This window comes from Pan paniscus, chromosome 13 (assembly GCF_029289425.2).
Source record: "Pan paniscus chromosome 13, NHGRI_mPanPan1-v2.0_pri, whole genome shotgun sequence".
Lineage (NCBI taxonomy): Eukaryota > Metazoa > Chordata > Mammalia > Primates > Hominidae > Pan > Pan paniscus.
The window spans coordinates 85,246,710-85,270,982 of record NC_073262.2 but is presented as its reverse complement, the minus strand read 5'-3'; the positions used below and the strand labels follow the sequence as shown (position 1 = coordinate 85,270,982).

At 40.2% G+C, this 24,273-nt stretch overlaps 1 protein-coding gene across 1 annotated transcript in view; it reads left to right on the top strand.

Moving 5' to 3' along the window:
- Nucleotides 1-414: 414 nt before the first annotated feature.
- LOC134728705 (uncharacterized) overlaps nt 415-24,273 on the top strand; it is a 54,839-nt gene continuing 30,980 nt past the window's right edge. The window contains exon 1 of the mRNA XM_063595231.1: nt 415-977. Coding sequence (XP_063451301.1) covers nt 515-895 — 381 coding nt within the window. The 5' untranslated portion in view covers nt 415-514 and the 3' untranslated portion in view covers nt 896-977. The remainder of the gene's footprint in view (nt 978-24,273) is intronic.

The window sequence follows — 24,273 nt, the reverse complement described above, 5'->3', positions numbered from 1 at the left end:
GAGCTGATTGGTCCGTTTTGACAGGGTGCTGATTGGTGCCTTTACAATCCCTGGGCTAGACAAAAAAGTTCTCCACCTCCCCACTAGATTAGCTAGATACAGAGTGTCGGTTGGGGTATTTACAAACCCTGAACTAGACACAGAGTGCTGATTGGTGCATTTACAAACCTTGAGCTAGATAGAGTGCTGATTGGTGTATTTACAATCCCTTAGCTAGACATAAAGGTTCTCCAAGTCCCCACCAAATTAACTAGAGACAGAGTGCCAATTGGTGCATTCACAAACCCTGAGCTAGACACATGGTGCTGATTGGTGTGTTTACAAACCTTGAGCTAGATACAGAGTGCTGATTGGTGTATTTACAATCCCTTAGCTAGACATAAAGATTCTCCAAGTCCCCACCAGACTCAGGAGCCCAGCTGGCTTCACCCAGTGGTTCCCGCACCGGAGCGCAGGGGAAGCTGCCTGCCAGTCCCGCGCCCTGCGGCCGCACTCCTCAGCCCTTGGGCGGTTGATGGGACTGGGCGCCGTGGAGCAGGGGGCGGCGCTGGTCGGCGAGGCTCCGGAGGCGCAGGAGTCCACGGCGGAAGCTCAGGCATGGCCGGCTGCAGGTCCGGAGCCCTGCCCTGTGGGGAGGCAGCTAAGGCCCGGCGAGAAATCGAGCACAGCAGCTGCTGGCCCAGGTGCTAAGCCCCTCACTGCCAGGTGCGGCGCCGCTCCGAGTGCCGGGCCGCCGAGCCCACGCCCACCCGGAACTCGCTCTGGCCCGCAAGCGCCTGGCGCAGCCCAGGTTCCCACCTGCGCCTCTCCCTCCACACCTCCTCGCAAGCTGAGGGAGCCGGCTTGGGCCTTGGCCAGCCCAGAAAGGGGCTCCCACGGTGCAGCTGCGGGCTGAAGCCAGAGTGGGCGCCAGGGCCGAGGAGGCGCCGAGAGCGAGCCCGGGTGTCACCTCTCATGATGACCTACAGTCAAACAAGGTAGGTCAGATAATTTCTTTATGGTAAGTTTTTCCGCAGAAAAGTGGCAGAAAAGTTACAGTAATATTTTTAGATTTTCAGGGAAAAAGGGTCCTGGTTTCTATAACCCCACAACCCCCACCCCTCTTGGAGAAGAGGAATTCTAGTTTCTAGGCTAGCCTCGGGGGAGAATGGAACTGAGAGAGAGAAGGGCAGGAGAAGGTCGGAGGAAACTCTTGCTTCTGAGGCTGTTTTTGAAGGCTTCTTTTAGGGGTATTGTTTTCTTAGTCCCAATACCCTCTTCCCAGGACTCAGCCCATGCTGAGTGACTGATACAGGTGGAGGTATAAAGGCCTGGTCATTTTTGCCAAATGTACAATAACTCTGAAGGATCTTGTTAGTCCCCATGGAGTCTGCAGAAGCTGTGTTTTGGCCTGAAGTCCCAATGTGCCTTCTCCCTTTATTCACTCCCACTTAGTTCCTCCCCCTTCCACAGGTGCCGTTCCCAAGGTCACTTCCTAAGTAACATCATGTGCTGTAAAGTGCTTGTTAGAATCTGCTTCTATGAGAACTCATCCTGTAATATGAACGTTTTATTTTATTTTAAAAACATCAGCTTTATTTACATAAAGGTAAATTTACTCGCAGTTGACCCCTGAACAACATGGGTTTGAACTTCATGGGTCTTGTACATAGACTTTTTTCAACCAAACGTGGATGGAAAATACAGTATTCATTGATGTGAAACTCCAGTATAGGGAGGGTTGACTGTTCACATGTATGTGGGTTCTGCAGTTCTGACCTTGGGCCTTGAGTTTGCATGAATTTTGGTATACGCGGGGGTTCTGGAACCAATCCCCCACTATGCTGAGAGACAACTGTATAGTGAAATGCACTCATTTTAAGTGTACTTAAAGTGCTATTCCTCAAACAATCCAGGCATACTTTGTCTTTCCTGCCTTTGAAACCGGCCCAATTGTCCTATAGAACTGATATTTATGGTTTATTTTGAATAAACATAGAAATTGGCCCTCCCAATCTTAAAACTTGAGAAAGTTACAATTATCTTATGTGAGTTGCTTTTTCAGAAAACCAACCATCAGGCCTCCCAGATAGTATCAAGGAACTGAAACTTACCAGATCACCACATCTGGACGATGAGACACTAGACCCAACACCCATCATAATTGCCTAACTAACCACCTGCTTCTGGTTGACCAATTCCTCTTCCTTACTCTTCCCTAAATCCTGTCTTTCCCCGCCCCCCCCCCCCCCCACGTTACATTTCTTCTCTGCCATTTAAACCCTTAATTCTAGACCATCAGGGAGATGGATTTGAGACTGGTCTCCCATCTCCTCAGCGGCAGCACCTTCTTCTCTGGCAATACTTATTGTCTCAGTGACTGGCTTTGTGCACAGTGAGCAGCAGGACCTGGACTGAACCCCTGGCATTTTGGTGACACCTTTGTACTTGCTCTTTCCTTTTCCTGAAGAGCTTCCCCTCTGCTGTCAGTATGTGGCCTTCCATTCCTTCAGTGCCATTTTCTCATGAATACTTTCCTTTTCCACTCTATTTAGAAATGCAAGACACCTTCACTCTGAAAAGTTAGATATACAATTTTTGTTTTATTAATTTCATGGTATTTATGACCTGCTGGTATGTTATATGATAAGCTTATTCGTTTATTTCCTGTCTTCTTTTTCTATATTATAACATCCACAGGGCATGGATTTTTGTCTGTGTTGTTCACTGATGTATCCTCAGTAGCTATAAATACTTGTTAAATAATTGAATGAATGAAAAAAACTGGGTTTGAATTTTCATTATGTAAATACCTTGAGGAGGCTGGGCACGGTGGCTCACACCTGTAATCCCAGCACTTTGGGAGGCCAGGGCGGGTGGATTACAAGGTCAGGAGTTCGAGACCAGCCTGGCCAACATGGTGAAACCCCGTCTCTACTAAAGATACAAAAAATTAGCCAGGTGTGGTGGCATGTGCCTGTAATCCTGGCTACTCAGGAGGTTGAGGCAGGAGAGTTGCTTGAACCTGGGAAGTGGAGGTTGCAGTGAGCTGAGATTGCGCCACTGCATTCCAGCCTGGGCGATAGGGCGAAGGGCGAGACTCCATCTCAAAAACAAACAAATAAATAACTACATACATACATACATACATACATACCTTGGGGAGTAATTTATTCTTTCTGTGACAGTGCTATAGAGTTATATTTCATACCTATCTTCCACAGTCATTGTAATAAAGTCATATGTCATTAAGTGACAGTATGATATCCTATTGAACAGTAATGGCATGATATCCTATTGACAAAGTCACAGGAGATTAGTCTGAAAATCAGATAGGCCTTGGAAGCATTAAAAAAATATGAGAGCTGGAAGATGTGACATCCTTTAGATGTTTTGGTGTGTGTATGTGCAGGTGTGTTTAATTGGAATTTTGATTCTAAAATGTAATTCCCATCACAAGTACAGTTCACATTAACATTTAGTTCGAAGCTACTCCTTCCTCTCTTTTTACTCCACCCTTGGTGAGCAGCTCTGGATTTGTGGAATACTCAGAGACACAATTTGACTATGATGCTTGGGTGAAATTTAGGAGGGGATAACAGAGGTTTGAAAGTTCTCCCTTTACTCTGGATCAATGGATTGATGACTTTTTGTACTTTATGTAGCTGGTGTGGTTATGTAGCCATCAGGATAGTGGAAACAAGCAAACTTAAATGTCTTAATGACTTAAAAAACAGGTTTATTTCTTACCCGTATTTCACGAGGCCATCCATTGGAGATGTGCTCCACATTGTCCTTACTCAAGGACTGAGGGAGAATCCATCCCTGTGTTTCCACAGTTATGAAGGAATTTAGAAAAGGATATGGAAACTCATGCTTTAGCTTTTAAAACCTCTGGCTGGAGTGACACCTCTGCCTGGAATGACTTCTGTTTACATCTCATATGCCACTACTGATCACAGGGTCACAACTAGCTGTGAGGGAACAGCTAGTGTAGGAAGAGGAAAGCACCAGAAATATTTGTTTAGCAGCCCTGATGGGTAGTACCACAGATAGGTTGGGCTTGAGGTCACCTTCTGCATTGGCGGGGCCTCTTGTCATCGGTAGGCCTAATTGGACCAGGGCAGGGCCCAGGGCAGGGCCCAGGGCAGAGACGGGCTTGAAATGAATTGTTAAGGTCAAATGCTCTCAGTTTTAGGTGAGTGGTTTTAAAATCTTAGGAAAAATATCCACCAAGGAACATGATTAAAAAAAAAAATCCACTCCCCTCAGGCCCCCACCCAGAGACTGATGAAGTGATTCTGAAGCTGGCCACTAAGTCACACTTAAAGAAACGTTAGAAAGAAAATATCTTTCTTTGGTTCACTTTTCTATTTTCTTCATTAGAGTGGAAAAAACTCTTTAAGAGTACCTGACGTATAATACTAAACACTTGGTAAATCTTTTATGAGTTAAAAAAAGAGTAACAATCATGAAACACTTAAAAAACCAATATAACCTGGCTTTCAAAACTGTCTTGGGTTAAATTTCTTAGAATGCTGTGAATTCTTACCAGGAATGGCTATTTTATATATATGGCATGCATTTTCCTCATCAATTAGCAACAAATGCAGAAATTAAAATTAATCAGTAGTAGCATGCTTAGGGATAATAATAAAATACGTATAGACTATCTTTTAAAAACTTTGATTTCTGAAAACCTGTAACTTCTTTCATTGGTTGTCTTTTTCGATAAACTTTCCACTGTATTCTCCATATCCTTGGACTGAGCGAATGATTACTTTTGTCATTTTAAGTAGCTCTTCATGGGAAGTACTTTTTTCCTTTTCTCTGAATATGACTGTTTTCTGTGATTATAATGATTGACAGCATGTTTAAAATTAAGATCATTCGGTTAGTATTCTAAGCAATGTTCAAGAAATAGCAAATTTCCTCTTGAAATGTTTTGTGTAATGTATCAAATTTATATTGCTAGTTTAGGAATGGCTTAAAGTGCTGATAACTCTCAAATAATTACACAGGTTATCTAAGCACTGCTCTATGTAAATGGAATATCTATTTTAGTGCACAGACACTACAAATTAACCAGAATTATTCCAAATGAAAAATTAAAATAAAATTTTATTTACATTTCATTATAATTTCTATCAGATATAATTAAAATTCTTATTCTTTTGTATTCCAGTAAGATCTTCTTAATTTGTAAATACTTCCTGTATAGTTCTGGGCATGTGTACTTTAGGAAAAGTGTATGAAATTTTTTTTAAAAACTAAATTTCTAGGAATAGTATATAATTTATTTTATAAAATATCACTTTTATAAAAGGGTTTACTTTTAACCCAATGAAGTATTAGTAGGTTGAGATATTTCAGAGTGAAAGAGGAATCTAAACATCACTCTATGAAATTTTAGGAGTTTAAATTGCTGCAATTTTAAAATTATTTATTAATATTCTGGCTCTTTCTTGGTATAAAGTTTACATTTTTTGATAATGTTTCTTGTTGACCTGAGTTCTTTTTTTAAAAAAGGAATTTAACTTAATACCACATCTTGTTGAGCAAACTAAAATTTCAGTGTAAACATCCAAATAATTAACTTTCTATTTTGCTGCTCTCACAGTCTGCATTTTACTTGAGCTTCTTACCTGCATTCTGCAACTACTAATAAACTTCAACTCACTTTGGGAGGCCGAGGTGGGCGGATCACCTGAGGTCAGGAGTTCAAGACCAGCCTGGCCAACATGGCAAAACCCTGTCTCTACTAAAAAATACCAAAATTAGCTGGGGTGTGGTGGCAGGTGCCTGTAATCCAAGCTACTCAAGAGGCTGAGGCAGGGAGAATTGCTTGAACCTGGGAGGTGGTGGTTACAGTGAACTGAGATGGCGCCACTGCATTCCAGCCTGGGCAAAAGAATGAGACTTCATCTCCAAAAACAAAAACAAAAAACAAAAAACTTCAACTCACCTCTTCTGTGCTAACCTCCAGTAGTAATCAATGTGGTCTCAGTTATACCATTTTTAGGGAGTGAATATCAGCAAAACTGATGATATTTTCCTAAACAATTATTTACAGACAGGAAAGGTGAGAGAATTTCTAGAAACAATAAAAGAACACACCTAAGTTATAGCCAGGACTTTTGTCATTCTATGAACTGGGTTCATCTTTAATTCTGGCCAAGTTGCCTTTCAAATTAATGTCAAAGATGACCACATAGAGAGAGTGTATATCAGCTTCCCCCACCAAACTGGTATGTATGTATGTATGTATGTATGTATGTATGTATGTGTGTGTGTGATGTATTTTAGGGCAACCCGAGTGTCAGCTCCTTAGATGTTCCCTAGATCAACTGAGTTCATATTGTATTCTTACATTTAATGTAATTGGCTACAACCTCTAACCTCTCTTCTGGTATCTTCAGTTTCATGAAAGCCACTTATTCTTGGCCTGAGTTTCTAATGTTGTTTTATTCTCTTTGTCTATTGTACCATTTATCTTCTCCTCTATTAATTCCTTTCTCATGCCTGTTCTTCCACTATTCTATCTTTAAACTACTGCCATTGCCCAATTTTATTCTGCTTCCAAATCACCACCAATCATGGGCTGATTGTCTAGAAAATTTTTATTGGATATGTGGGACCAAAAAAGTAAGATTGTATCATAGTACAGTATACAGTTTAAAATTGGATAATAGATATTTGCATCTGTTAGCTTTTGCTTCATGAGAAACCACCCAAGAAATTAAAGCTAACGATCATTTTATTATTGTTCCTGAATCTGTGGGTTGACCAAGTAGTTCCATGTCCATCTGAGGGCTGATTATTCTAGAATGGCTTTACTTTTAATTTGACCAGTTGGTGTTGGATGTTGACTGGGGTGATAGGGATGACTGATGGCAGTGGCCGCTCCAGACAGCACAACCGCTGTCATCATGCTGGCTGCAGCAGAGAGACATGGCTGGGGCTTCATGCTCCATGGAGCCAGTGAGAGCCCTGCCCCTTCTGAGTTGGGGCAGAAGCTCCCCAGGTGTTGCTGCAGCTGCCCAAGCCGTGGCTGCAGACTCACGCATCCTGCGCTCTTGGGGGCCCGGGAAGGCCCCCCTGCCCTCATAGGCTCAGAAATGCCTGCTCCCTCTGCCTGGATTCTCCCTGCTATCAGTGCCTGCTCTCATCTTGGAGCAAAGTTGGGGCTGAACCTGGGCACCATGAATGGCAGCAGGAGGCAGGCAGATTCCTGGGTGGAAGGGGGAAGGTCCCCAGTGAGACCCTACCTTTAGGACAGGGAGGGCCTGAAGGCTGGGGGCTGGGCTGCCAGTCCCACGGAATGGAGTGGGAACTTGTGGTGCTTTCTCTGGGCCCACCCATGGCTGCCCATGGACCAATTGGTGTGACTTCATCCCCTCTGGGGCCCATAAAAGTCCCGGGCTCAGCTAGAGATGAGCAGATGATGGAATGACCAGCAGCAGAGAGAAGCTTCCCACTCCAGGGTCTCTACTCTGCTAAGAGCTGCAGAGAGGATGGCACGGGCTGCCAGCAGAGAGGAGCCACCCAACCCAGAGCCTCCTCCTCTCTGCTGAAGGCTGAACACTCGTTGGAACATCCTAGCTGCAGAAAGGAGCTACCCACAGCAGGTCTCTGAGCTCTTCTACTGCTCAATAAAGCTTCTCTTCATCTTGCTCACCCTCCATTTGTCTGTGTGCCTCATTCTTCCTGGTCACAGGACAAGAACTTGGGGCCCACCAAATGGCAAGTCTAGAAGATCTGTAACAGACACAGGACAGAAACATACCCCTTGCTCACCACATTGCTGATGAAGAGAAGAGCTGAGGCTCTTTGGGGAGCCTAGACATTCAGGGCCATGACTCCCTCTTTGAGGCCCTATGGTTTTTGGAATCTCTGAGCTTCTGGGTGCTGCTGAATTCCTTGGTGCCAGTTGGGAAAGCTGCTTGCAGTGTAGCTGGTCCAGCTGCAGCCTTGCAGAGAGCTGGCACCTGTGTCAGCACCTGGAGCTGCCTGCCACACTGCAGCAGCCAGTGTGACTATGTGCAGTGGCCGGACCCTACACTCACTTGCTCACACACCCCTTGCAGCTCCATGCCTGGCTCACCCTTGGCAGATGTGGGATCCATGCTGGTAGTGTGATCCAAGTGCAGCCTGCCAGGCCGAGTGGGTGGAACAAGCTGGGTCTGAGCAAAAGGTGGGCAAACGCACCACCAGCCAGAGGTTTCCGGCCAGAAAAGTGACACCCCAAAGATCCTGTAACAACTGGACCATATTCTTTTATTATTTAGCAGACTAGCCTTGGCTTTTAACATGATAGCAGCCACAAAGTTCTGAAAAGTAGCAGGAGACATGTTCTTAATACATGAGCACTTAAAAAATCTCTGCCTGTGTCAGATTTGCCATTGATCAAGGAAAGACTGAAGGCCCAGCCCAGAATCAGTGTTGGGTAGGGGATAATCAAGGAAAAGGATATAGGAAGAAGAATTATTGAGCCAACTTGCAAACAGTCTACCACACGTTGTTTAAAAACATTTTATATATTTTTAAAAAGTGGTCATCTTTTCTTTTAGGGGGCATGTATTTCAATGCATGGCTGGGCTAACTTCTCTTCTTCTGAACTTTTTTCTTTTCATCCTGACTCAGTAACTCAATCATGCCCAACCTCTGATTTTGTTTCTTCATTTTATGAGTACTTTTCTTTTAAAACTCTTCTTTGTCATCTAAATCCATCCCCCAAAGACCTAATTTTTGTAAACAAACCTGAAGATATGTTTCTGAGTAAAACAGCTCTCTCCATGAAGGAAATCCAGTGGACAACTCAATATTTTTTTTCAGCTACACAAATGTGAAGATTAAAATGTGAATTTCCACAAAACAGTAATAGCACTTTTATGTATTCAGTGCATAAACAAGGAAGGCTTGGGATTTCTAAACAACTTACAATAATTTTGAGTCCTCTCTATGGGTCCTCTGTTGTTGAAAATTGTGTAGCAAGCAACCTGAAAAAAACCTTTCAGAAAATGAATATTCTGCAACAGATGGTACAGAAAGAGAAATGTGTTGATGATGACAAAAAAAGCAGGAGCATTTTGAAATAGCATTACTTATTTTTTAATAATCAGCTCTTATAAAACTACCCAATTTTATTTTCAAAACCTAAGAGAACTTTGCTGTAGAGTGTTCAAATCTAATTAACAATGATGGAAACTCTAAAACCTGAAAATTTTTACTTACGGATTTATTTTTATCCTGAGAGTAAAGTAGGATTGTGTTCCTAGACCAGGCTTCAAGGGACTTTCCTGTCATGTTGAAGTAGCAACCTGAAGATCTGGAGGTGGAATATGGGATTTTACTTTTATGATTGCAATGGAGGGAGTAGAGTCTAGAGATCTGGTACATGTAATTATTTAGCAATCTAATCAGATATTACATTTGGGTCAATAACTGGCATAATTAAACCTCTCTGATGCCTATAGCACAGGGATATGTGCTTGGGTTGGCTTGTCTGATAAAAGATGGGCCATCCAGTTAAAATTAAGTTTCAGATAGACAACAAATAATTTTTTTTAATAGTAAAAGGATGTCCTATTCATCTGAAATTCAAATCTAGTGGGGGCATTCTGTATTTTTATTTGTTATTTCTGAAAATTTTATCAGTTTAGACAATACAAAGCTTAAAAGCCAGAACATACATAAGAAATAATAACACAGAGAAGCACATTGTGGTGGATTTAAAACATATCCACAAGTTCTCTGGCACTCCATTGAGAGGTGGGATGTATGTCCTTTCTTTTAAATCTGATCGGATTTAATGATTCACTTGTAACCAATAGATGCAGAGGAAATGCCTGCATAGCTATGGAGGCTAGGTCATAAAAGGCATTGTAGCTTCTGTCTTGCTTTTGCAGATGAGCGCCCAGGAAAGAAAAAGACTACTCTAAGGCCACCATGGTATAAGGGAGCCCAGGCCACATGGAGAGCTCAAGCAGCTGCTTTAGTTGACAGCCCCAGCTCAAGTCCCACTGAGGCAGAGCCAGCATCCACCACCAGTCATGGGAGCAGGCACCCATAGCAGGGAAAAGCCAGGCAGTGGGAGCAGTCACTTCTGAGCCTGTGAGGGTAGGGGGGGCCTTCCTGGGCCCCCAAGAATGCAGGATGCATGAGTCTGCAGCCACGGTTTGGGTAGTTGCAGCGACACCTGGGGAGCTCCTGCCCCAACTCAGAAGGGGCAGAGCTCTCACTGGCTCCATGGAGCATGAAGCCCCAGCCGTGTCTCTCTGCTGCAGCCAGCGTGATGGCAGCGGTTGTGCTGTCTGGAGAACTCCAGCCTCCATCCCATGAGTAATTCCCAGCAGAAGCCCAGGCATTGTGGAGCACAGATAAGCTGTGTGCTATCTTAATTCTTGACCTACAGAATCCAGGAGCATAGTAAAGTGGTTTTAAGCCACAAAGTTTTGTGGTTATTTGTTACGCAGTAATAGTAACTGTAATACACATGCTCAGTATAAAGTGAATGGTTAAAATAATCAGTGGTGCAGGAGCTTAATGGAAGAAGGAGTCATCAGAGGCTTTGGTAGGGTGAGGATTCCCCTACTCTGCCCTGCCCCCACACTCGAAAGGCAGAGCTTGATAGGGAGTATAGAACATGGGAAATGAGAAAGGGAGAGCGTGAAAGCAGAATTAATGGCAAAGATCCTTGTTTTTGTTTTTTTTTTTTTGAGACAGAGTTGCGCTCCATCACGCAGGCTGGAGTGCATTGCAGCTCACTGCAACCTCCGCCTCCCAGATTCAAGTGATTCTCATGCCTCAGCCTCCCAAGTATCTGGGATTACAGGTGCCCGCCACCATGCCTAGCTAATTTTTGGATTTTTAGTAGAGACAGGGTTTCCCCATGTTGGCCAGGCTGGTCTTGAACTCCTGGCCTTAGGTGATCCCTCCACCTCGGCCTCCCAATATGCTGGAATTACAGGCGTGATCCACTGTGCCCGGTTGAGAACCTTGTTCTTTTTCCTTTACAATTTTCTTCTTAGGATAATTGCAATTTAAAGTAAATCAACTTGCAGAAGCACTGGAAAAAAGATTAAGGGTTGAACAGAAGAAGGAATAAATTAAACTCCCATTTTAATTTCTGGGCTATGTTTCTGAGCATTTGAAGATGAAGCTGTTATGGCTGTGCATAGGACTTAATGGTCTTTAGGGAGCCTGATAAACTGAGAAACAGATTGCAGTAATTTTGCATTGGTGACCCAGTAGGCTGACTTAGTCGCTTAAATTTCACATTTCTTTAACATGCTGAAACAAGGAAATTTTAAAGTGTTCTAAAAGAACAGAAAAGTTTCATGGGAGAACAGCAATTTGGTGAAAAGAGGATTTTCTTAACGCCTCAGTGCCTTTTGAGAAGTCTCCAAACTGCTGAATGACCAAAGATAAATGCAAAAGAAACTATGTTATCTCTATTTGTGGAAGGATTGTTTCTGAGCTTCACCATCCGCAGTTGTTGTAGGGAAGATACTGAAGGTTGCATCATTTTCCCTGGGGACTTGACAATGCCTGAAAAGTTTATAATTCAAAGTATGTCTTATATTACTCAAAATAAAGTTAACATCTAGAGATTTCTATTTACATGTGAAAAAGTACACTTCTTGATTTAGAAGTGGGCTTTGGGCAAAATTATGAGGTGGGTATTGTGGAAACGGTCTCTCTACCCCTGTATTCTTTACTTTCTTTACTCCCTTTCCCCCACACCTCTCAGGACCCTCCCAGGACCCCTCAGCTCTCATGCCCTGTCCTGGCCCACCAGTTCCTCTCTTCCTCTGCAATAGCCTGCAAGCGCTGGCTTCTCTGTTTCCTCCAGCCTTGCCTTTGAACCTATTGATGGCTCCTTCACATGCACCATTCAGATGTATTTCCCCTTAGTGAGGCATAGCAACCACATAGTCTGTATCTTCCAGAATAAGTCATATACCTATCCTGGTACATTCCATTGTCTCCATGAATTAAAATTCCTCAGCAATTCTAAGATTTTGATGTCAAATTCATTTCTCATAATTGTTCTTAAGTCTGAAACTCCAAATCATTTTTAGATAATGTGTTTAGATTTAAAAAAAAATTTTTTTTTTTTAAATTTTTGAGATGAGGTCTCACTCTGTTGCCCAGGCTGGAATGCAGTGGCATGATCATGGCTCACCTCAGCCTCAACCTCCAGGCTCAGGTGATCTTCCCACCTCAGCCTCTTGAGCGGCTGGGACTGCAGGCATTCAACACTGTGCCCACCTAATTTTTGTATTTTTAATAGAGACGGGGTTTGCCATGTTGCCCAGGCTGGACTCAAATTCCTGGACTCTACAGATTCACCTGCCTCAGCCTCCCAAAGTGCTAGGATTACAGGTATGAGCCATTGCGCCTGGCAGTGTGTTTAGATTCTTTATATGAAAGTTCTATTCCTCACACCTCATTGCTTCTATTTTTTAAAAATCAGCTTTCTGGTTACTCTACAGCTTTCATTGTAGCTGTTGATTCTTGCCTTACTCTCTTTGTCCTTGCCCAAATTCTGGCATTTTTCCCATCCATCCATCCATCCATCCATCCATCCATCCATCCATCCATCCATCCAGTTTATTATTCATGCAGACAGTTCATATTATACAGTAGCCTCATAGTTACTGATGGCCCTCAACTTTGATAGCCTTATTTGTTTTTCAATGGAGTTACCTGCACATAGTGAATATTATGTTAAAGATATAAAAGTATTTAAAGTATAAACCAATTATTGAAGAGTATTGCCACTTTGGTAACAGGATCAGTAGCTCAAATTTCACTGGCTTTCCTTCTCCCCTTGCGATGTGGCTGGCACTTTTAAGACTCTGCAAATTCTCACCTAAGTCTTCAGCCTCCCTGGGGGAAGGTATGTCTCATGTGTGCCTCAGAAGAGTCTGTGGGTGCATGCCCTGAACACTGTCTTGATCACTCTGTGCTCTTCGGACTCCCCTTTGCCTGAAGGGCTGCTTGTCAGTGCTCTGCCTGCAGCTGCTTGCTGCAAAACACCCATGCTCACTCCATGTGTTCACTCTCTTTGAACTTTCATAGCTGCCTGGTCCAGCGTACCAAAGAATGTACCTTACTTGATTAAACTTTGTTTTAGAGACTTAAGTAACACTCCTTATGCCTGTTCTGTCTCAAATACTCCCTTATGAAACAAAGGTTGGTTGTTGTTGTTGCTGTTTTAGCTTTTGACTTTATTTGCTTGTACTATAAATTTATAGTGGTGTTTCTCACCTTGAATCACCTACTTTAAGTTACTCCTTTAAAAGTGCTGCTGCCTCAACCCCAAAGATTTTGGTTTAATCTGTCTGGATGAGCCCTAGCATCAGTTGATTCTACTGTGCTATGAGGGTTGAGAACTTCTATTTTATAAGCATTGACAGGAGGCCAATGTTATAGTCATCTCCTCACCCTCCTAATCTTTATTCCGGATGTCAAAATAGTAGTCCTCCTCCTTCAGATGAAAGCAGACAAATCACCCTCACCCACCAGCAAGTCATATCAAGAGATCCACCTGATGGCGAGAGAAAGCTGAATTTTAGTTTGGTGCTTGAAGTGAGTCCATAGCAATTTGTATAAGGAAAGAATTTCAAACACAGACTTCAGAGGGAGAAAGAGACTGCCTTATGGATGCTATAGAGTTCCCCATTCTAAGCTATAAGAATAATCTTTGGCCAAGTTGAAAACGATTGAGTAGGATCAGAAAATAAGCATATATTATCTCATTTTCAGCCTTGACCTATTTATTTTCCTGTTTACTATATAAAAACACAGTTAATGTGACGTGTAATGTTAATTCTGGATTTTAATAAATTTCTCAGTTTGCTAGGGTTAAAATTTATATTGGGCACAGGAGAATCTTTCAAAGAGTCAATCAGTTTTGCAGTTTCTTTTGGACAATCAGCAGAGGAGGATTTAGTGATGATAATGAAGTTGGAGCTTTAGGTCCTCTGGGAGGAACTCTAGAAATGTGTTCATATAGTCCTATTGTTTTTTGTAAAATTTGCATAAGAAATATGTTTTTTTCTTAAAAAGCATTTTCTTCCTCAATTGCAGAAGCTTCAGGCCTTGCTTAAATTGATTATGTCTAATCCCTGAGAACACTGTGAAATAGGATACTCTCTTCCTCAAAGTGAAACGGCTCTTAGTTCAATTGTCTTTATCGTCCATTTCTTTTCTAGAAGAAAAAAAGTAACAAAAAGGCTTACCACAGGGCTTATTTTATATGAATGTGTACCACTAACTATGCACAGTTGTTAAATTATTGCAAAAATCGAAATAATTGATAAATAGCCATTGCCTCAATTACCTGAGTGCCCCCTACTGCCATTCCATTGAATCCCTGCAATTCACCCAGGCCTCCCATTATCCAGAAACTAATAAGGAGCATGAAGGAGCAGTTCAGGCCCTGGTCCAGTGTTATGACCACCAGCATCCATTCTGAATGGTAGATCTCTGTGCTAAATGAGTTATTAAATAAGTTGGACTCCGTGCCTGCTTAAAAACAACTTTTAAAAAATCCTGCTGTTACATATTATAGGTCAGAAGACTAAGTGTCGAGTTAAATACCTTTATACAAGAAGTGGTCCTATAAAAATGCCAATATCTTTTATAAATTATTTTTGGAAATTCATTTTGTGTTCATTTAATATCTGACTTGTATATGACAAAGAAAAGTTATGTCATGTTGAAACTAGATCTTAGATTAGTCAAAAAGAATTTGAGGAATGCCTTAATAGGGCTTTAGTTTGCAACTTAGAGGTTTCTTAAAATATATTGAAATAAGGAAGCCAGCTGCTAACACAAAGGAGTACTACTCAGTAGTCACTGTGTAGGAGTTGCTGTGAGGACTAGAAAGGAGACAGCACAGATCTTCAACAATTGCTTAAATCTTTACCAAGAAATACGCTGTGCAAAGTGCCATACTTAGACTCTATCTAGAGATGTCCACATTTTAGATTAGAGAGTTGTAAGCTTATGGTATTATCTTCACATTTGGCAATCTAGAAATAAATAAATCATTTGGGTTATATTTAATGCACATGAGTGTTAAAAGTAAATGAAAAATTTAGGACTAGGTTGTTTAAAATATATTTAGATCATAAACCATGATATAGGCTTTGAAAAGAATTAATCTCACCTTATTATTTCAGCAGGTCTTTTTATTTATAAAGTAAAAAGAATCTATGGTTATATTAGATTTCTAGACTTAAGGGCCCTTTTATAAGTTTAATTACTAATAAACAGATATAAGTAACAAAGGGAACAGATAAAAATTACTTCTGGATAGAAGAAGTGACGCCCATGCATTTTCAAGACAGTTTTATTTGAAGTTTCACAAATGGCCTGGAATCACACAAGGGAATACTCAAATATGCAGATGCTATTAGTTTTTCTGCATAAAGACTTGTCTGCCTATTTATTCAACACTCAAAAGACCTTTATTGGGTGTTCATACTGTGTTACACTACAGAGACAAAAGAATGCAGATGACACAGTCCCTGTCCTGTAAGACATGGTCCCAGTGGTAGAGACAAACAGGTAAACAGAAGACTTTATTTCATGTAACACGTAAGGGGTCTGCAAAAGTAAATTAGTCACTCTACATAATTATATATCTTTTTAGTATAAGATGCTGCTTGGCAGAAACTCCAAATGAGTTTTTTCAAATCCAACACAAATTCCCTCCCACGGGTCTGACTCATCAGGAGGGATTATTCTGTCCTTATGTTAAGTGGAACCACATTATCCTATCTACTAGTCTAGATTTCCTGAGTACTTAATTCGAACAGTAGTGGATTGATGGGGCTTCTATATGATCTCTGCCAATCTCTTCCCAATTTTCTGGTTCAACTGCAGTGCTCTTCTGTTAGTATTCTTGACAATATCTGTTCTCTGATTCTTTAGTAATGAAAGGAAACTATAACTGGATTCAAGTGCAGACTTGCCCAGTTTAATCCCTAGGTTTGATCCCAAATTCCACCAGCAGGTGATAGGGAAGTCAAAAAGAGCTAACCTATTTGTGATTGTTTGGGGATGACACTGCAAGTACAGTAATGATTTTAACACTTCTGGGTAGATAACACCTTCTATGTTTTTAACAACACTTGTGCCCAGTCTTTTTCCCTGGAAGACTCTCAGGGGCATAGAACTCTCACTGTCTCCTAAGCAATCAGTGTACATTAATGGTGTTGTGTGTAGATACGTTTAATTATTGGGTAGAATTTATTCCTGTTTCTTCCGAGAGGGTCAACTGAACCTCCTTCTAGGTGGGCACCATCCTTGGCATTCACAGTTATCTTTAGGGGTAAGGCCTCTGGGTCACCTCGTCGTTTTATGCTTTCAGTTCCTAACTGGGTGGATTAGCAGATTCAAGTACACTGTCCAGAGAGGCAGAACAGTGTGTGTGAAAGAGATGTCTGTTTTGACAAATGTATCAACTACCCTTTTTCCTTTTTTGACTTGTTTTCTGATTCATTCTTTCTTTTTCTTTCTGTGTCAGGCATAAAACCTCTGCCACCCTGACCAGGAGTATAATTTATCCAAAACACCTCCATGTGGCTGTGATTATTTCATTGGATTCACTTGATTTGCCCTGTCCTTATTTTTTTTCCTGTATTTTGTATGCAGAAAACATCTCCAGAATATCCAGTCCTGGATGGGAAGTAGCTGTCTTTTGTCAGCATAATCATACTTTTACTCAGTTCAAAATTGAAATAATCTAAAACCACCTCTTAATTTTCAGTCATGGAAGCTGGTGTTGGGAAGATATGTAACCAAGTTCAAGTGTAAATGCACCCCATGTGGATATAGGAATCTAGCACCATTTAAATCTTAATACTCAAATATTTATATACTTGCAAAACTTTTGCCCATAATTCATTCTTTGAACTGAACACCTGCTATAATGAATATGCTTGTGCATGAGCAAAATCATTTTTGTTGGATGAAACTCGGAGAGAAACTGTAGAGCATGCTACATCTCAGTTGTTCTAGCAGTAGGATTACAGCATGTATGCTTGTGTTTAAGGTATTGGCATTATTGCTATCAGCTTTATCACTTTTTTCCTGAGAGTTTAGCCTTAAGCTTTCCAGTGGTTGCTTCTCTGAGGTGCTTGGGGGCACTACCAAGCTGGCATCAAAATTAGAGAAAAAGTGTTTATTTGATTTGAAGTCAGAGGATGGTTAGTTAACATTTGAAATACTCTAATCAGGCATACACCCACCACAAGCAGTTAGTTAGCATTTGAAAGAATCTAATCAGGAGTGCACTCTCCAGAGGCACCTGCTACTAGCACTCTCATATCTTGCTTTCTGATGAGCACTGGTAGGTGTCCTAATTATGTTGTAAGCAATGTTAGAAATGATTCTTCACTGGTGGAATGAGAATGCTCAAGATGTATGAATTGGTTAGAAATGTTGCATAGGCACAACTGACTTAACTTAAAAAGAGACTAAATTTCCAGTGAACCAGGCGGCTTGACTAGTGGTTCTTGACTAGGGTGATTTTGCCTCTCAACCTCCTGTCCCAGAATATTTAGCAATGTCTGGAGACATTTTTGGATGTCACAGCTTGGGGGAGAGGCTGCTACTGACATCTAGTGGGTAGATACCCAGGGCGTTGTGGAAAACCCTACAATGTATAAAATCTCATCACTCACCCGCAATGAAGAATTACACAACCCAGAATATTGGTAGTGCTAAGGTTGAGAAACCGTAGCCTAGACCCATCAGGGTGGTATCCCAGGTCTAGAATGCTATTTGGTCCCATGTGTAGCCATTAACTGAGGATTCTGCCACCTGGTTCTGACTAGAAATTTAGCTGACTCTTGCTGCCAGAATACTGCTGCAATTCTCTCAAATGAATCTTTGATGGAACATGATAGTTGGAGTTCCCAAGAGGTCAGATAACTGGGACTTAACTGTTTTTGTGCCTGCTTGCTAATATATGTTTGAGTGTGTTACAGAATTCGATCTGAGACTTACACTTATTGTAATAGAACACCTGGTAGACTAAGAAATTTTGAGAATGAAGACCTATGGCCCTTATCTACCCCTCATTATTAGGGAGTATTTATATTTATCAAAGTATCCTAATGATTGTGCATGACTAATTTTGTTTAGGTTAGTTCTAAAAAGAATAGGTCCAGTTTCAACCTTTTAACACATTGATGACCCACCCAGTATCTTAAGGAACTACTGGCATTCTTAAATATTTGTTTTGTATATTCAATAGGTTATATTGAGCATCTTCTATGTATGAGGCATTGTTATAGTTCCTGTGGACATAATGGTGAGCAAAAATAGACACAGGGCTTGCTTACTGTGGGTGGTATTAGAAATATGTCTTAGATCCAATTGTGAGAACACAACTGAGTTGTTTCGCTAGTAGGCAAGTCATTTCCAGTGCAAATTAGTGGGTGCAAATAAATGGGACTATGGGAGTCACATGCTTTTCTCAATTTTACGTAACAGATATATTTTCCTCTCAGAACCAGGTTTTCCCTATATTTAATGGAAATCTTTGCATATAAAATATCTGGGGTAGTCATTCATGAGTTAGAACATCTATAAGTACAAATTCTGCAATCATTGCTTTTATTTTATGAAAAAAAATGGTGAATGTTTGGTAAAGTCTCTTGGTTATTTAAATTGTAGAACTGATCCCTCTCAACTGAGTTGCATGCAGAATTAAGTTCCCCCTCCACTTGCTTCAATTTCACTCCCACAAAGCACCATTATAGTGTTTTTAATACTATATCATGTGCACACACATTTTTTTTTTTGAGTCAGGGTCTGGCTATGTTGCCCAGGCTGGAGTGCAGTGGCATAGTCATAGCTCACTGCAGCCCTGAACTCCTGGGTGGAAGAGATCCTTCCACCTCAGTCTACTGAGTAGCTGGGACTATGGGCGGGCACCACCATGCCTGGCTAACTTTTAAATTTTTTGCAGAGATGAGGGTCTCACTTTGTTCTTCAGGCTAGTCTTGAACTCCTGGGCTCAAGCAATCCCCTCTGCCTCAGCCTCTTAAATTGCTGAGATTATAGGCATGAGCCACCATGCCTAACTACATTTATACACATTTCAGTCTCCTCTGCCAGGTTGTGAGCTATATCAAAGTGGGTATGCTACGTCTCCACTACTTACTAAAGAATCTAGCACACAGAGGGAGTTATGTATGATGGAAGAACATCCAGAAAGGACACCTATAACTTGTCTTTATGGTTTGCACATACACATATTGCTTAATGTTGACAAGGAATGGACGAGTTTTAGTTGTAGAAATTTCAAATGGAGAGCACCAAAAGCTAATAGCATGGTTAGGATGTCCACTGGAGGAAGCCTGGCTGATTATTATCCTAGTAAGTATATGTTATCCTAAATCTGGTGTAGTAACTCTAGGTGGGTATGTTAACCACTGGTATGATGGACTTCCATTGACCAGGCTTGTGGGACTGATGTATGGAATAGAAATGTTAATATATCAATATTTATGAGCATTCTTAAATGAGAGTATTCTCGATTTGTAGGCACATCCATCTGAAATCAGAATCAGAGCAGTGAGATTTAGATAGATACAAATTTCTTTAGCCTGATGTACTCGTTTCCCTGACAGGAAGAACATTTTTCATGGGATTGCATTACTCTAAGTATAGTTGGCTAAATTGCTTTCTTTCCTGGATGAGGCTTGGATAGGCACTTCTAGTTTTCTTTTTCTCCTTGAATTTTTGTTTTAGATGATTTTGTGACAGAATACCCCTGCTTTTTCATATCTTCCACCAAGTCATAATGGACATCTTTCTTTAAGGGTATTATTATATTCATTCAGATTGGATTTGATCTTTTGGGCTAGGGAATCTCTACACTTGCACACTATTCATTGATTCTAAATCTCAGTGGAGATTGTCACACTGTAGCTTCTATGAATTACATCAATCATACCTCTTTTTCCTTCCTTCCTTCCTTCCTTCCTTCCTCCCTCCCTCCCTCCCTCCCTCCCTCCCTTCCTTCTTTTCTTTTTTTCCCCTTTTTTTCTTTTCTTTCTCTTTCTTTCCCTCTTTCCTTTCCTTCTTCCCTTCTTCCTCTGCTATCTTTCCTTCTGTTTTCTCTTTCAGGCCCAGTCTTGCTAAGTTAAAAAAAAACAATATAATTGTGTCAAAAGATCATTAAAATTATTATTATTATTATTATTATTTTGAGACAGAGTTTCACTCTGTCACACAGGCTGGAGTGCAATGGTGCCATCTCGGCTCAGTGCAACCTCTGCCTCCCAGGTTCATGTGATTCTCCCACCTCAGCCTCCCAAGTAGCTGGGATTACAGGCATCCGCCATCATGCCTGGCTAATTTTTGTATTTTTGTAAAGATGGGGTTTCACCATGTTGGCCAAGCTGGCCTTGAACTCCTGACCTTGGGTGATCCGCCCGCCTCGGCCTCCCAAAGCGCTGGGATTACAGGTGTGAGCCATAGCGCCCGGCGAAAAATTATTATTTAAAATTATTACCTAATGATTACCTTTTGTTGAATATCTTTAAAAATTTAAATACTGTGAGGAAAAAAGAATTCAGTTCTAACCTTCTTTAATAGGTTTTATAATCTTAATTAGACATTCAGATATGACCACTTAGAAAGGATGAGATACTTTTTAAATATGAGGTGACAGATAATATGAAAAAGGGTCATATGGTTGTTCATTTTTAAGACCTGCAGTGATATTTAAGTATATTTTTGCTGAGAAAATTTAGACAGAAGTAATAAGAGTTTCAGGGGAAGGTTAATTTCTCCAGCACTTTAGAGTCTTTCTAAATATTCAGAATTTAAAATGTAGCAGAATTTATGGAAATTTAAAACTACAGGAACTTTTTGTTCACCTGTGAGAGAAAGATCAATGGACAAGAATCACTTTGAAATGTGCTAAAGATCAAAAGTAAAGATCCCTGGGCCACTTACTCCAGATGAAAAGATGAATCTTTACAAAACTGGAGAGAGAAGCTCAACTCTGGTTTTATTTTACCCAGCGCTCTCTTTTTCCCTGTTTTATGCTGTAGTGAACAGATGATGAGAAGGAAATGAATTCAAACTTACTTACTTGCAAATAGACATATTCCACAAAGCTTTGGTTTGAGTAAGGTTGCTTAATTGCAAAGCAATGCTACCAATTTTTCATCCTTCACATTCCAAACTTCACATTCCAAACTTCACATTCCAAACTTCACATATCAAAACCACATTCTGTTAAAACACAGTCATTGCTTGGTTAAAAACATTCTCCCAATATGTTGAGCATTTATTTGATTTTCTTCCTTGTGACTCAGATGTTATTCAAAGTCACATCAAGTTGTTTTCTCTCTCATGCTAAATGTCTTCTTTAGTTGTGTGGTATATTAAACAAACATTGCCTGCATATTTAGTGTTTTTAATTCACACAAAGACTAAATCCATTGCTTATGTAATGAACGTATTAGACATTTAATTTTTTAAAAATTGAGTTATTGTGGCTCAAAATTCCCCAGTGAACTCTAGACAAATATAACTAGATATAACATCAAGACTAGGAAAGGGGAAGTCAGCAGAACTTGTCTAAACCCGATCAGCCATCGATTTGATTTTTTCTTAGTTTCATCTGTAAATGGCAATTAACTTTCTTTATATTCTTAAAGAACTAATTCTTAGTTAGTGCACAGAAAAGTTGGTAGGTACCCCACTTAGTTATAACCACGTGGAATAACTTCAGAATTTAGTTATTTGTGCAATAGTGAAAAATGGCAAATCATTTTAGTTTAAATTGTAGAGATAATTTCTCATTCTTTTATGGTTAGACCTGGAAGATTGATGGTCTCTGTATTGGACCTGTCAAAAGAGTGGATAAAGCTTGAAAAGAGTGCTGTGTTGGAGAGGTTCTAGGCTGTCATGGAAGTACCCAAGGACTGGCATATGTTAGAAGGACATTTATTTCAAGTTATAAGAGTCAGGGCAGGGGACCCCAACTAGCATTGTCCTGAGGAGCAAGGTCATAGCTCATCATTATCCTCAGAATAAAGTCAAACTCCTTAATATGAAACACAAGACCTTGTGTGACCTGGTTCCTGCTTACTGTTCTCTGTGCCCCAATAATGCTGACCTGCAGGCATTTGCCTACTTGGTCTCTTTGTCTGGAGCACTCTGTGCCTTTTAAATTTTTCACTGAGCTAATTACCACTCATCTTTCTTGTATGTGCTTAAGTGCCTTTTCCTTTGTGAAAAGCTTTACACCCCCCACCCCTGCCAAACTGGGCTACGTGCCCTTTCATTATGCTTTAGTAGTGCTTTGTTTTTATCTCTTCATATACTAAACTATAATTAACAGATTACTTGTCCACACTTATAACCAGACTTTAGGATAGGGCAACCACTGTATCTTTCTTACTATTATAGTCCAGTATTTGACACATAATATGCATCTGATAAACATTTATCGAATGGATGAATGCATGAATAAATGTCAGTGTAAAATAGTGATTTTCATCTAGGGGCCATTGATCTTGCCTACTAGGGTATATTCAGCAATGTCTGAAGACGTTTTTGATTGACAAGATTTGAGAGGGGTGGTGTTGGCAGTATCTAGTCAGTAGAGGCCACTGTAGGATGTAAACATCCTATAATGCATAACAAAGACTTGTCTGGTCCAAAGTGTCAATAATGCTGAGATTGAGAAACCTAGCTACAAATAATACCATGTTCAGTGTAACATGTAACAGGCAATGCAAAGTTGTCCTCAGAGGAAAGTAGTAGAAAAAATAGACAGTCAAAGTAAATAATTGGGAGGTTTGGAAGCAGTTTAAGACAAGGAACAAGAAGCATGATTCAGAAGCAAAGTCATGGAGAGCAAGAGGCACCAATCTTCCCTTGATAGTGGTGGTCGGGGCTGAGTAGAGTAGTGCACAAGGTTCAGGCTGGGATGTGTTCTCTAAAATATTTATTGTCCTTTTCTTATCCCTTCTAGTTAATTGCTGTTTTACATTGCCTTGACTTCTCCTTAATGTCCGTAAGATATTTTTGTCACTCAATTTTGAAGTTTAAAAAAATAATATTCTATTTGAATATTATAGATTATTTACTCGGGATGAATACTGAAAATGAATACCTCATAATTTGTAGGAGAAAGATGGGGGAGATAGAACCGAAAGTGCTTCTAATATGGGAAATGCGAAAACATTCAGTATTTTGACCTGTCTTAGAAATAGGTATACATTATTCTATATCATCTGTGTAATATCTTTTTGATTACAGTTTACACATGGTCAAGCATGGTAATACCATTTTTTTCTACATGTATATATGAAATGCATCTAAATTTAAGTCAAATCACCTTTCAAAATCATGTTATTGTAACAAATGGGACCAATTAGTAAACAAGAATATGTTTAAAATATTACATAAGGACAGATGATATTAAACTGGCTTTGTGATTTATGATCTATTATTCTGATTACTAATCAGACTTACTGTATCTATGGGAACAAAGAGGAAAATTATTTTTGCCACCAACGAATATACAAAGATGAGAAATATTTTGCTTCTCTGAATAATCAGCACAGATATTGCCCTTCTTGTTTTCCTTGTGTTATTATCTATTTTTGCCAGGAGAAAAGCAAAGTCATGTGGGTGGGGAATAGAAAATGTAAGATTAAGAAAGTGGACTGAAAACCCACTTTCTTAAAGGTGGTTATAGACTATCAATTTTTTTAAGAGTTCTGAATCGCTTTCTGAATGAGGAAATAAAAGTGCTCAAACCTAGGTAGTTCTTAAGACAAATCTATTATTTGACTCATGAATACGATCACTTTCTGTGGTTCATATACAAATTTTTATATGTGAATTTTAATGGAGAAATCTCTGATTGAGGACATTGAAGAATAAAAATTTCCCAAATAGGAGTGAGACTCCCAAAATACACTTCATAAAAATAACACACCATTAATTTTTGAATGAGATACTTTATGGGACATGTTGCTATCACGAATCTAATTTTCATCAGGATCTCTAGTGTGATGAAATTTCCTGGAAGATGTCAATTCTTTCCAGGTGATTGTTGCCAAATATTAAAGACTAAATGGGATATACATGAGAGTTAGAGCTGAAATGCAATTCCTGCCAATTTATATCCAGTTCTTATTCTCCTACTGAAGTTAAAACATTACTGTGCTCCTCTATTTAGGTGTTAAAAGCTTTTGCTTTATAACGTTTTTCAAAAAATCAAGAAGTTGAAAAACC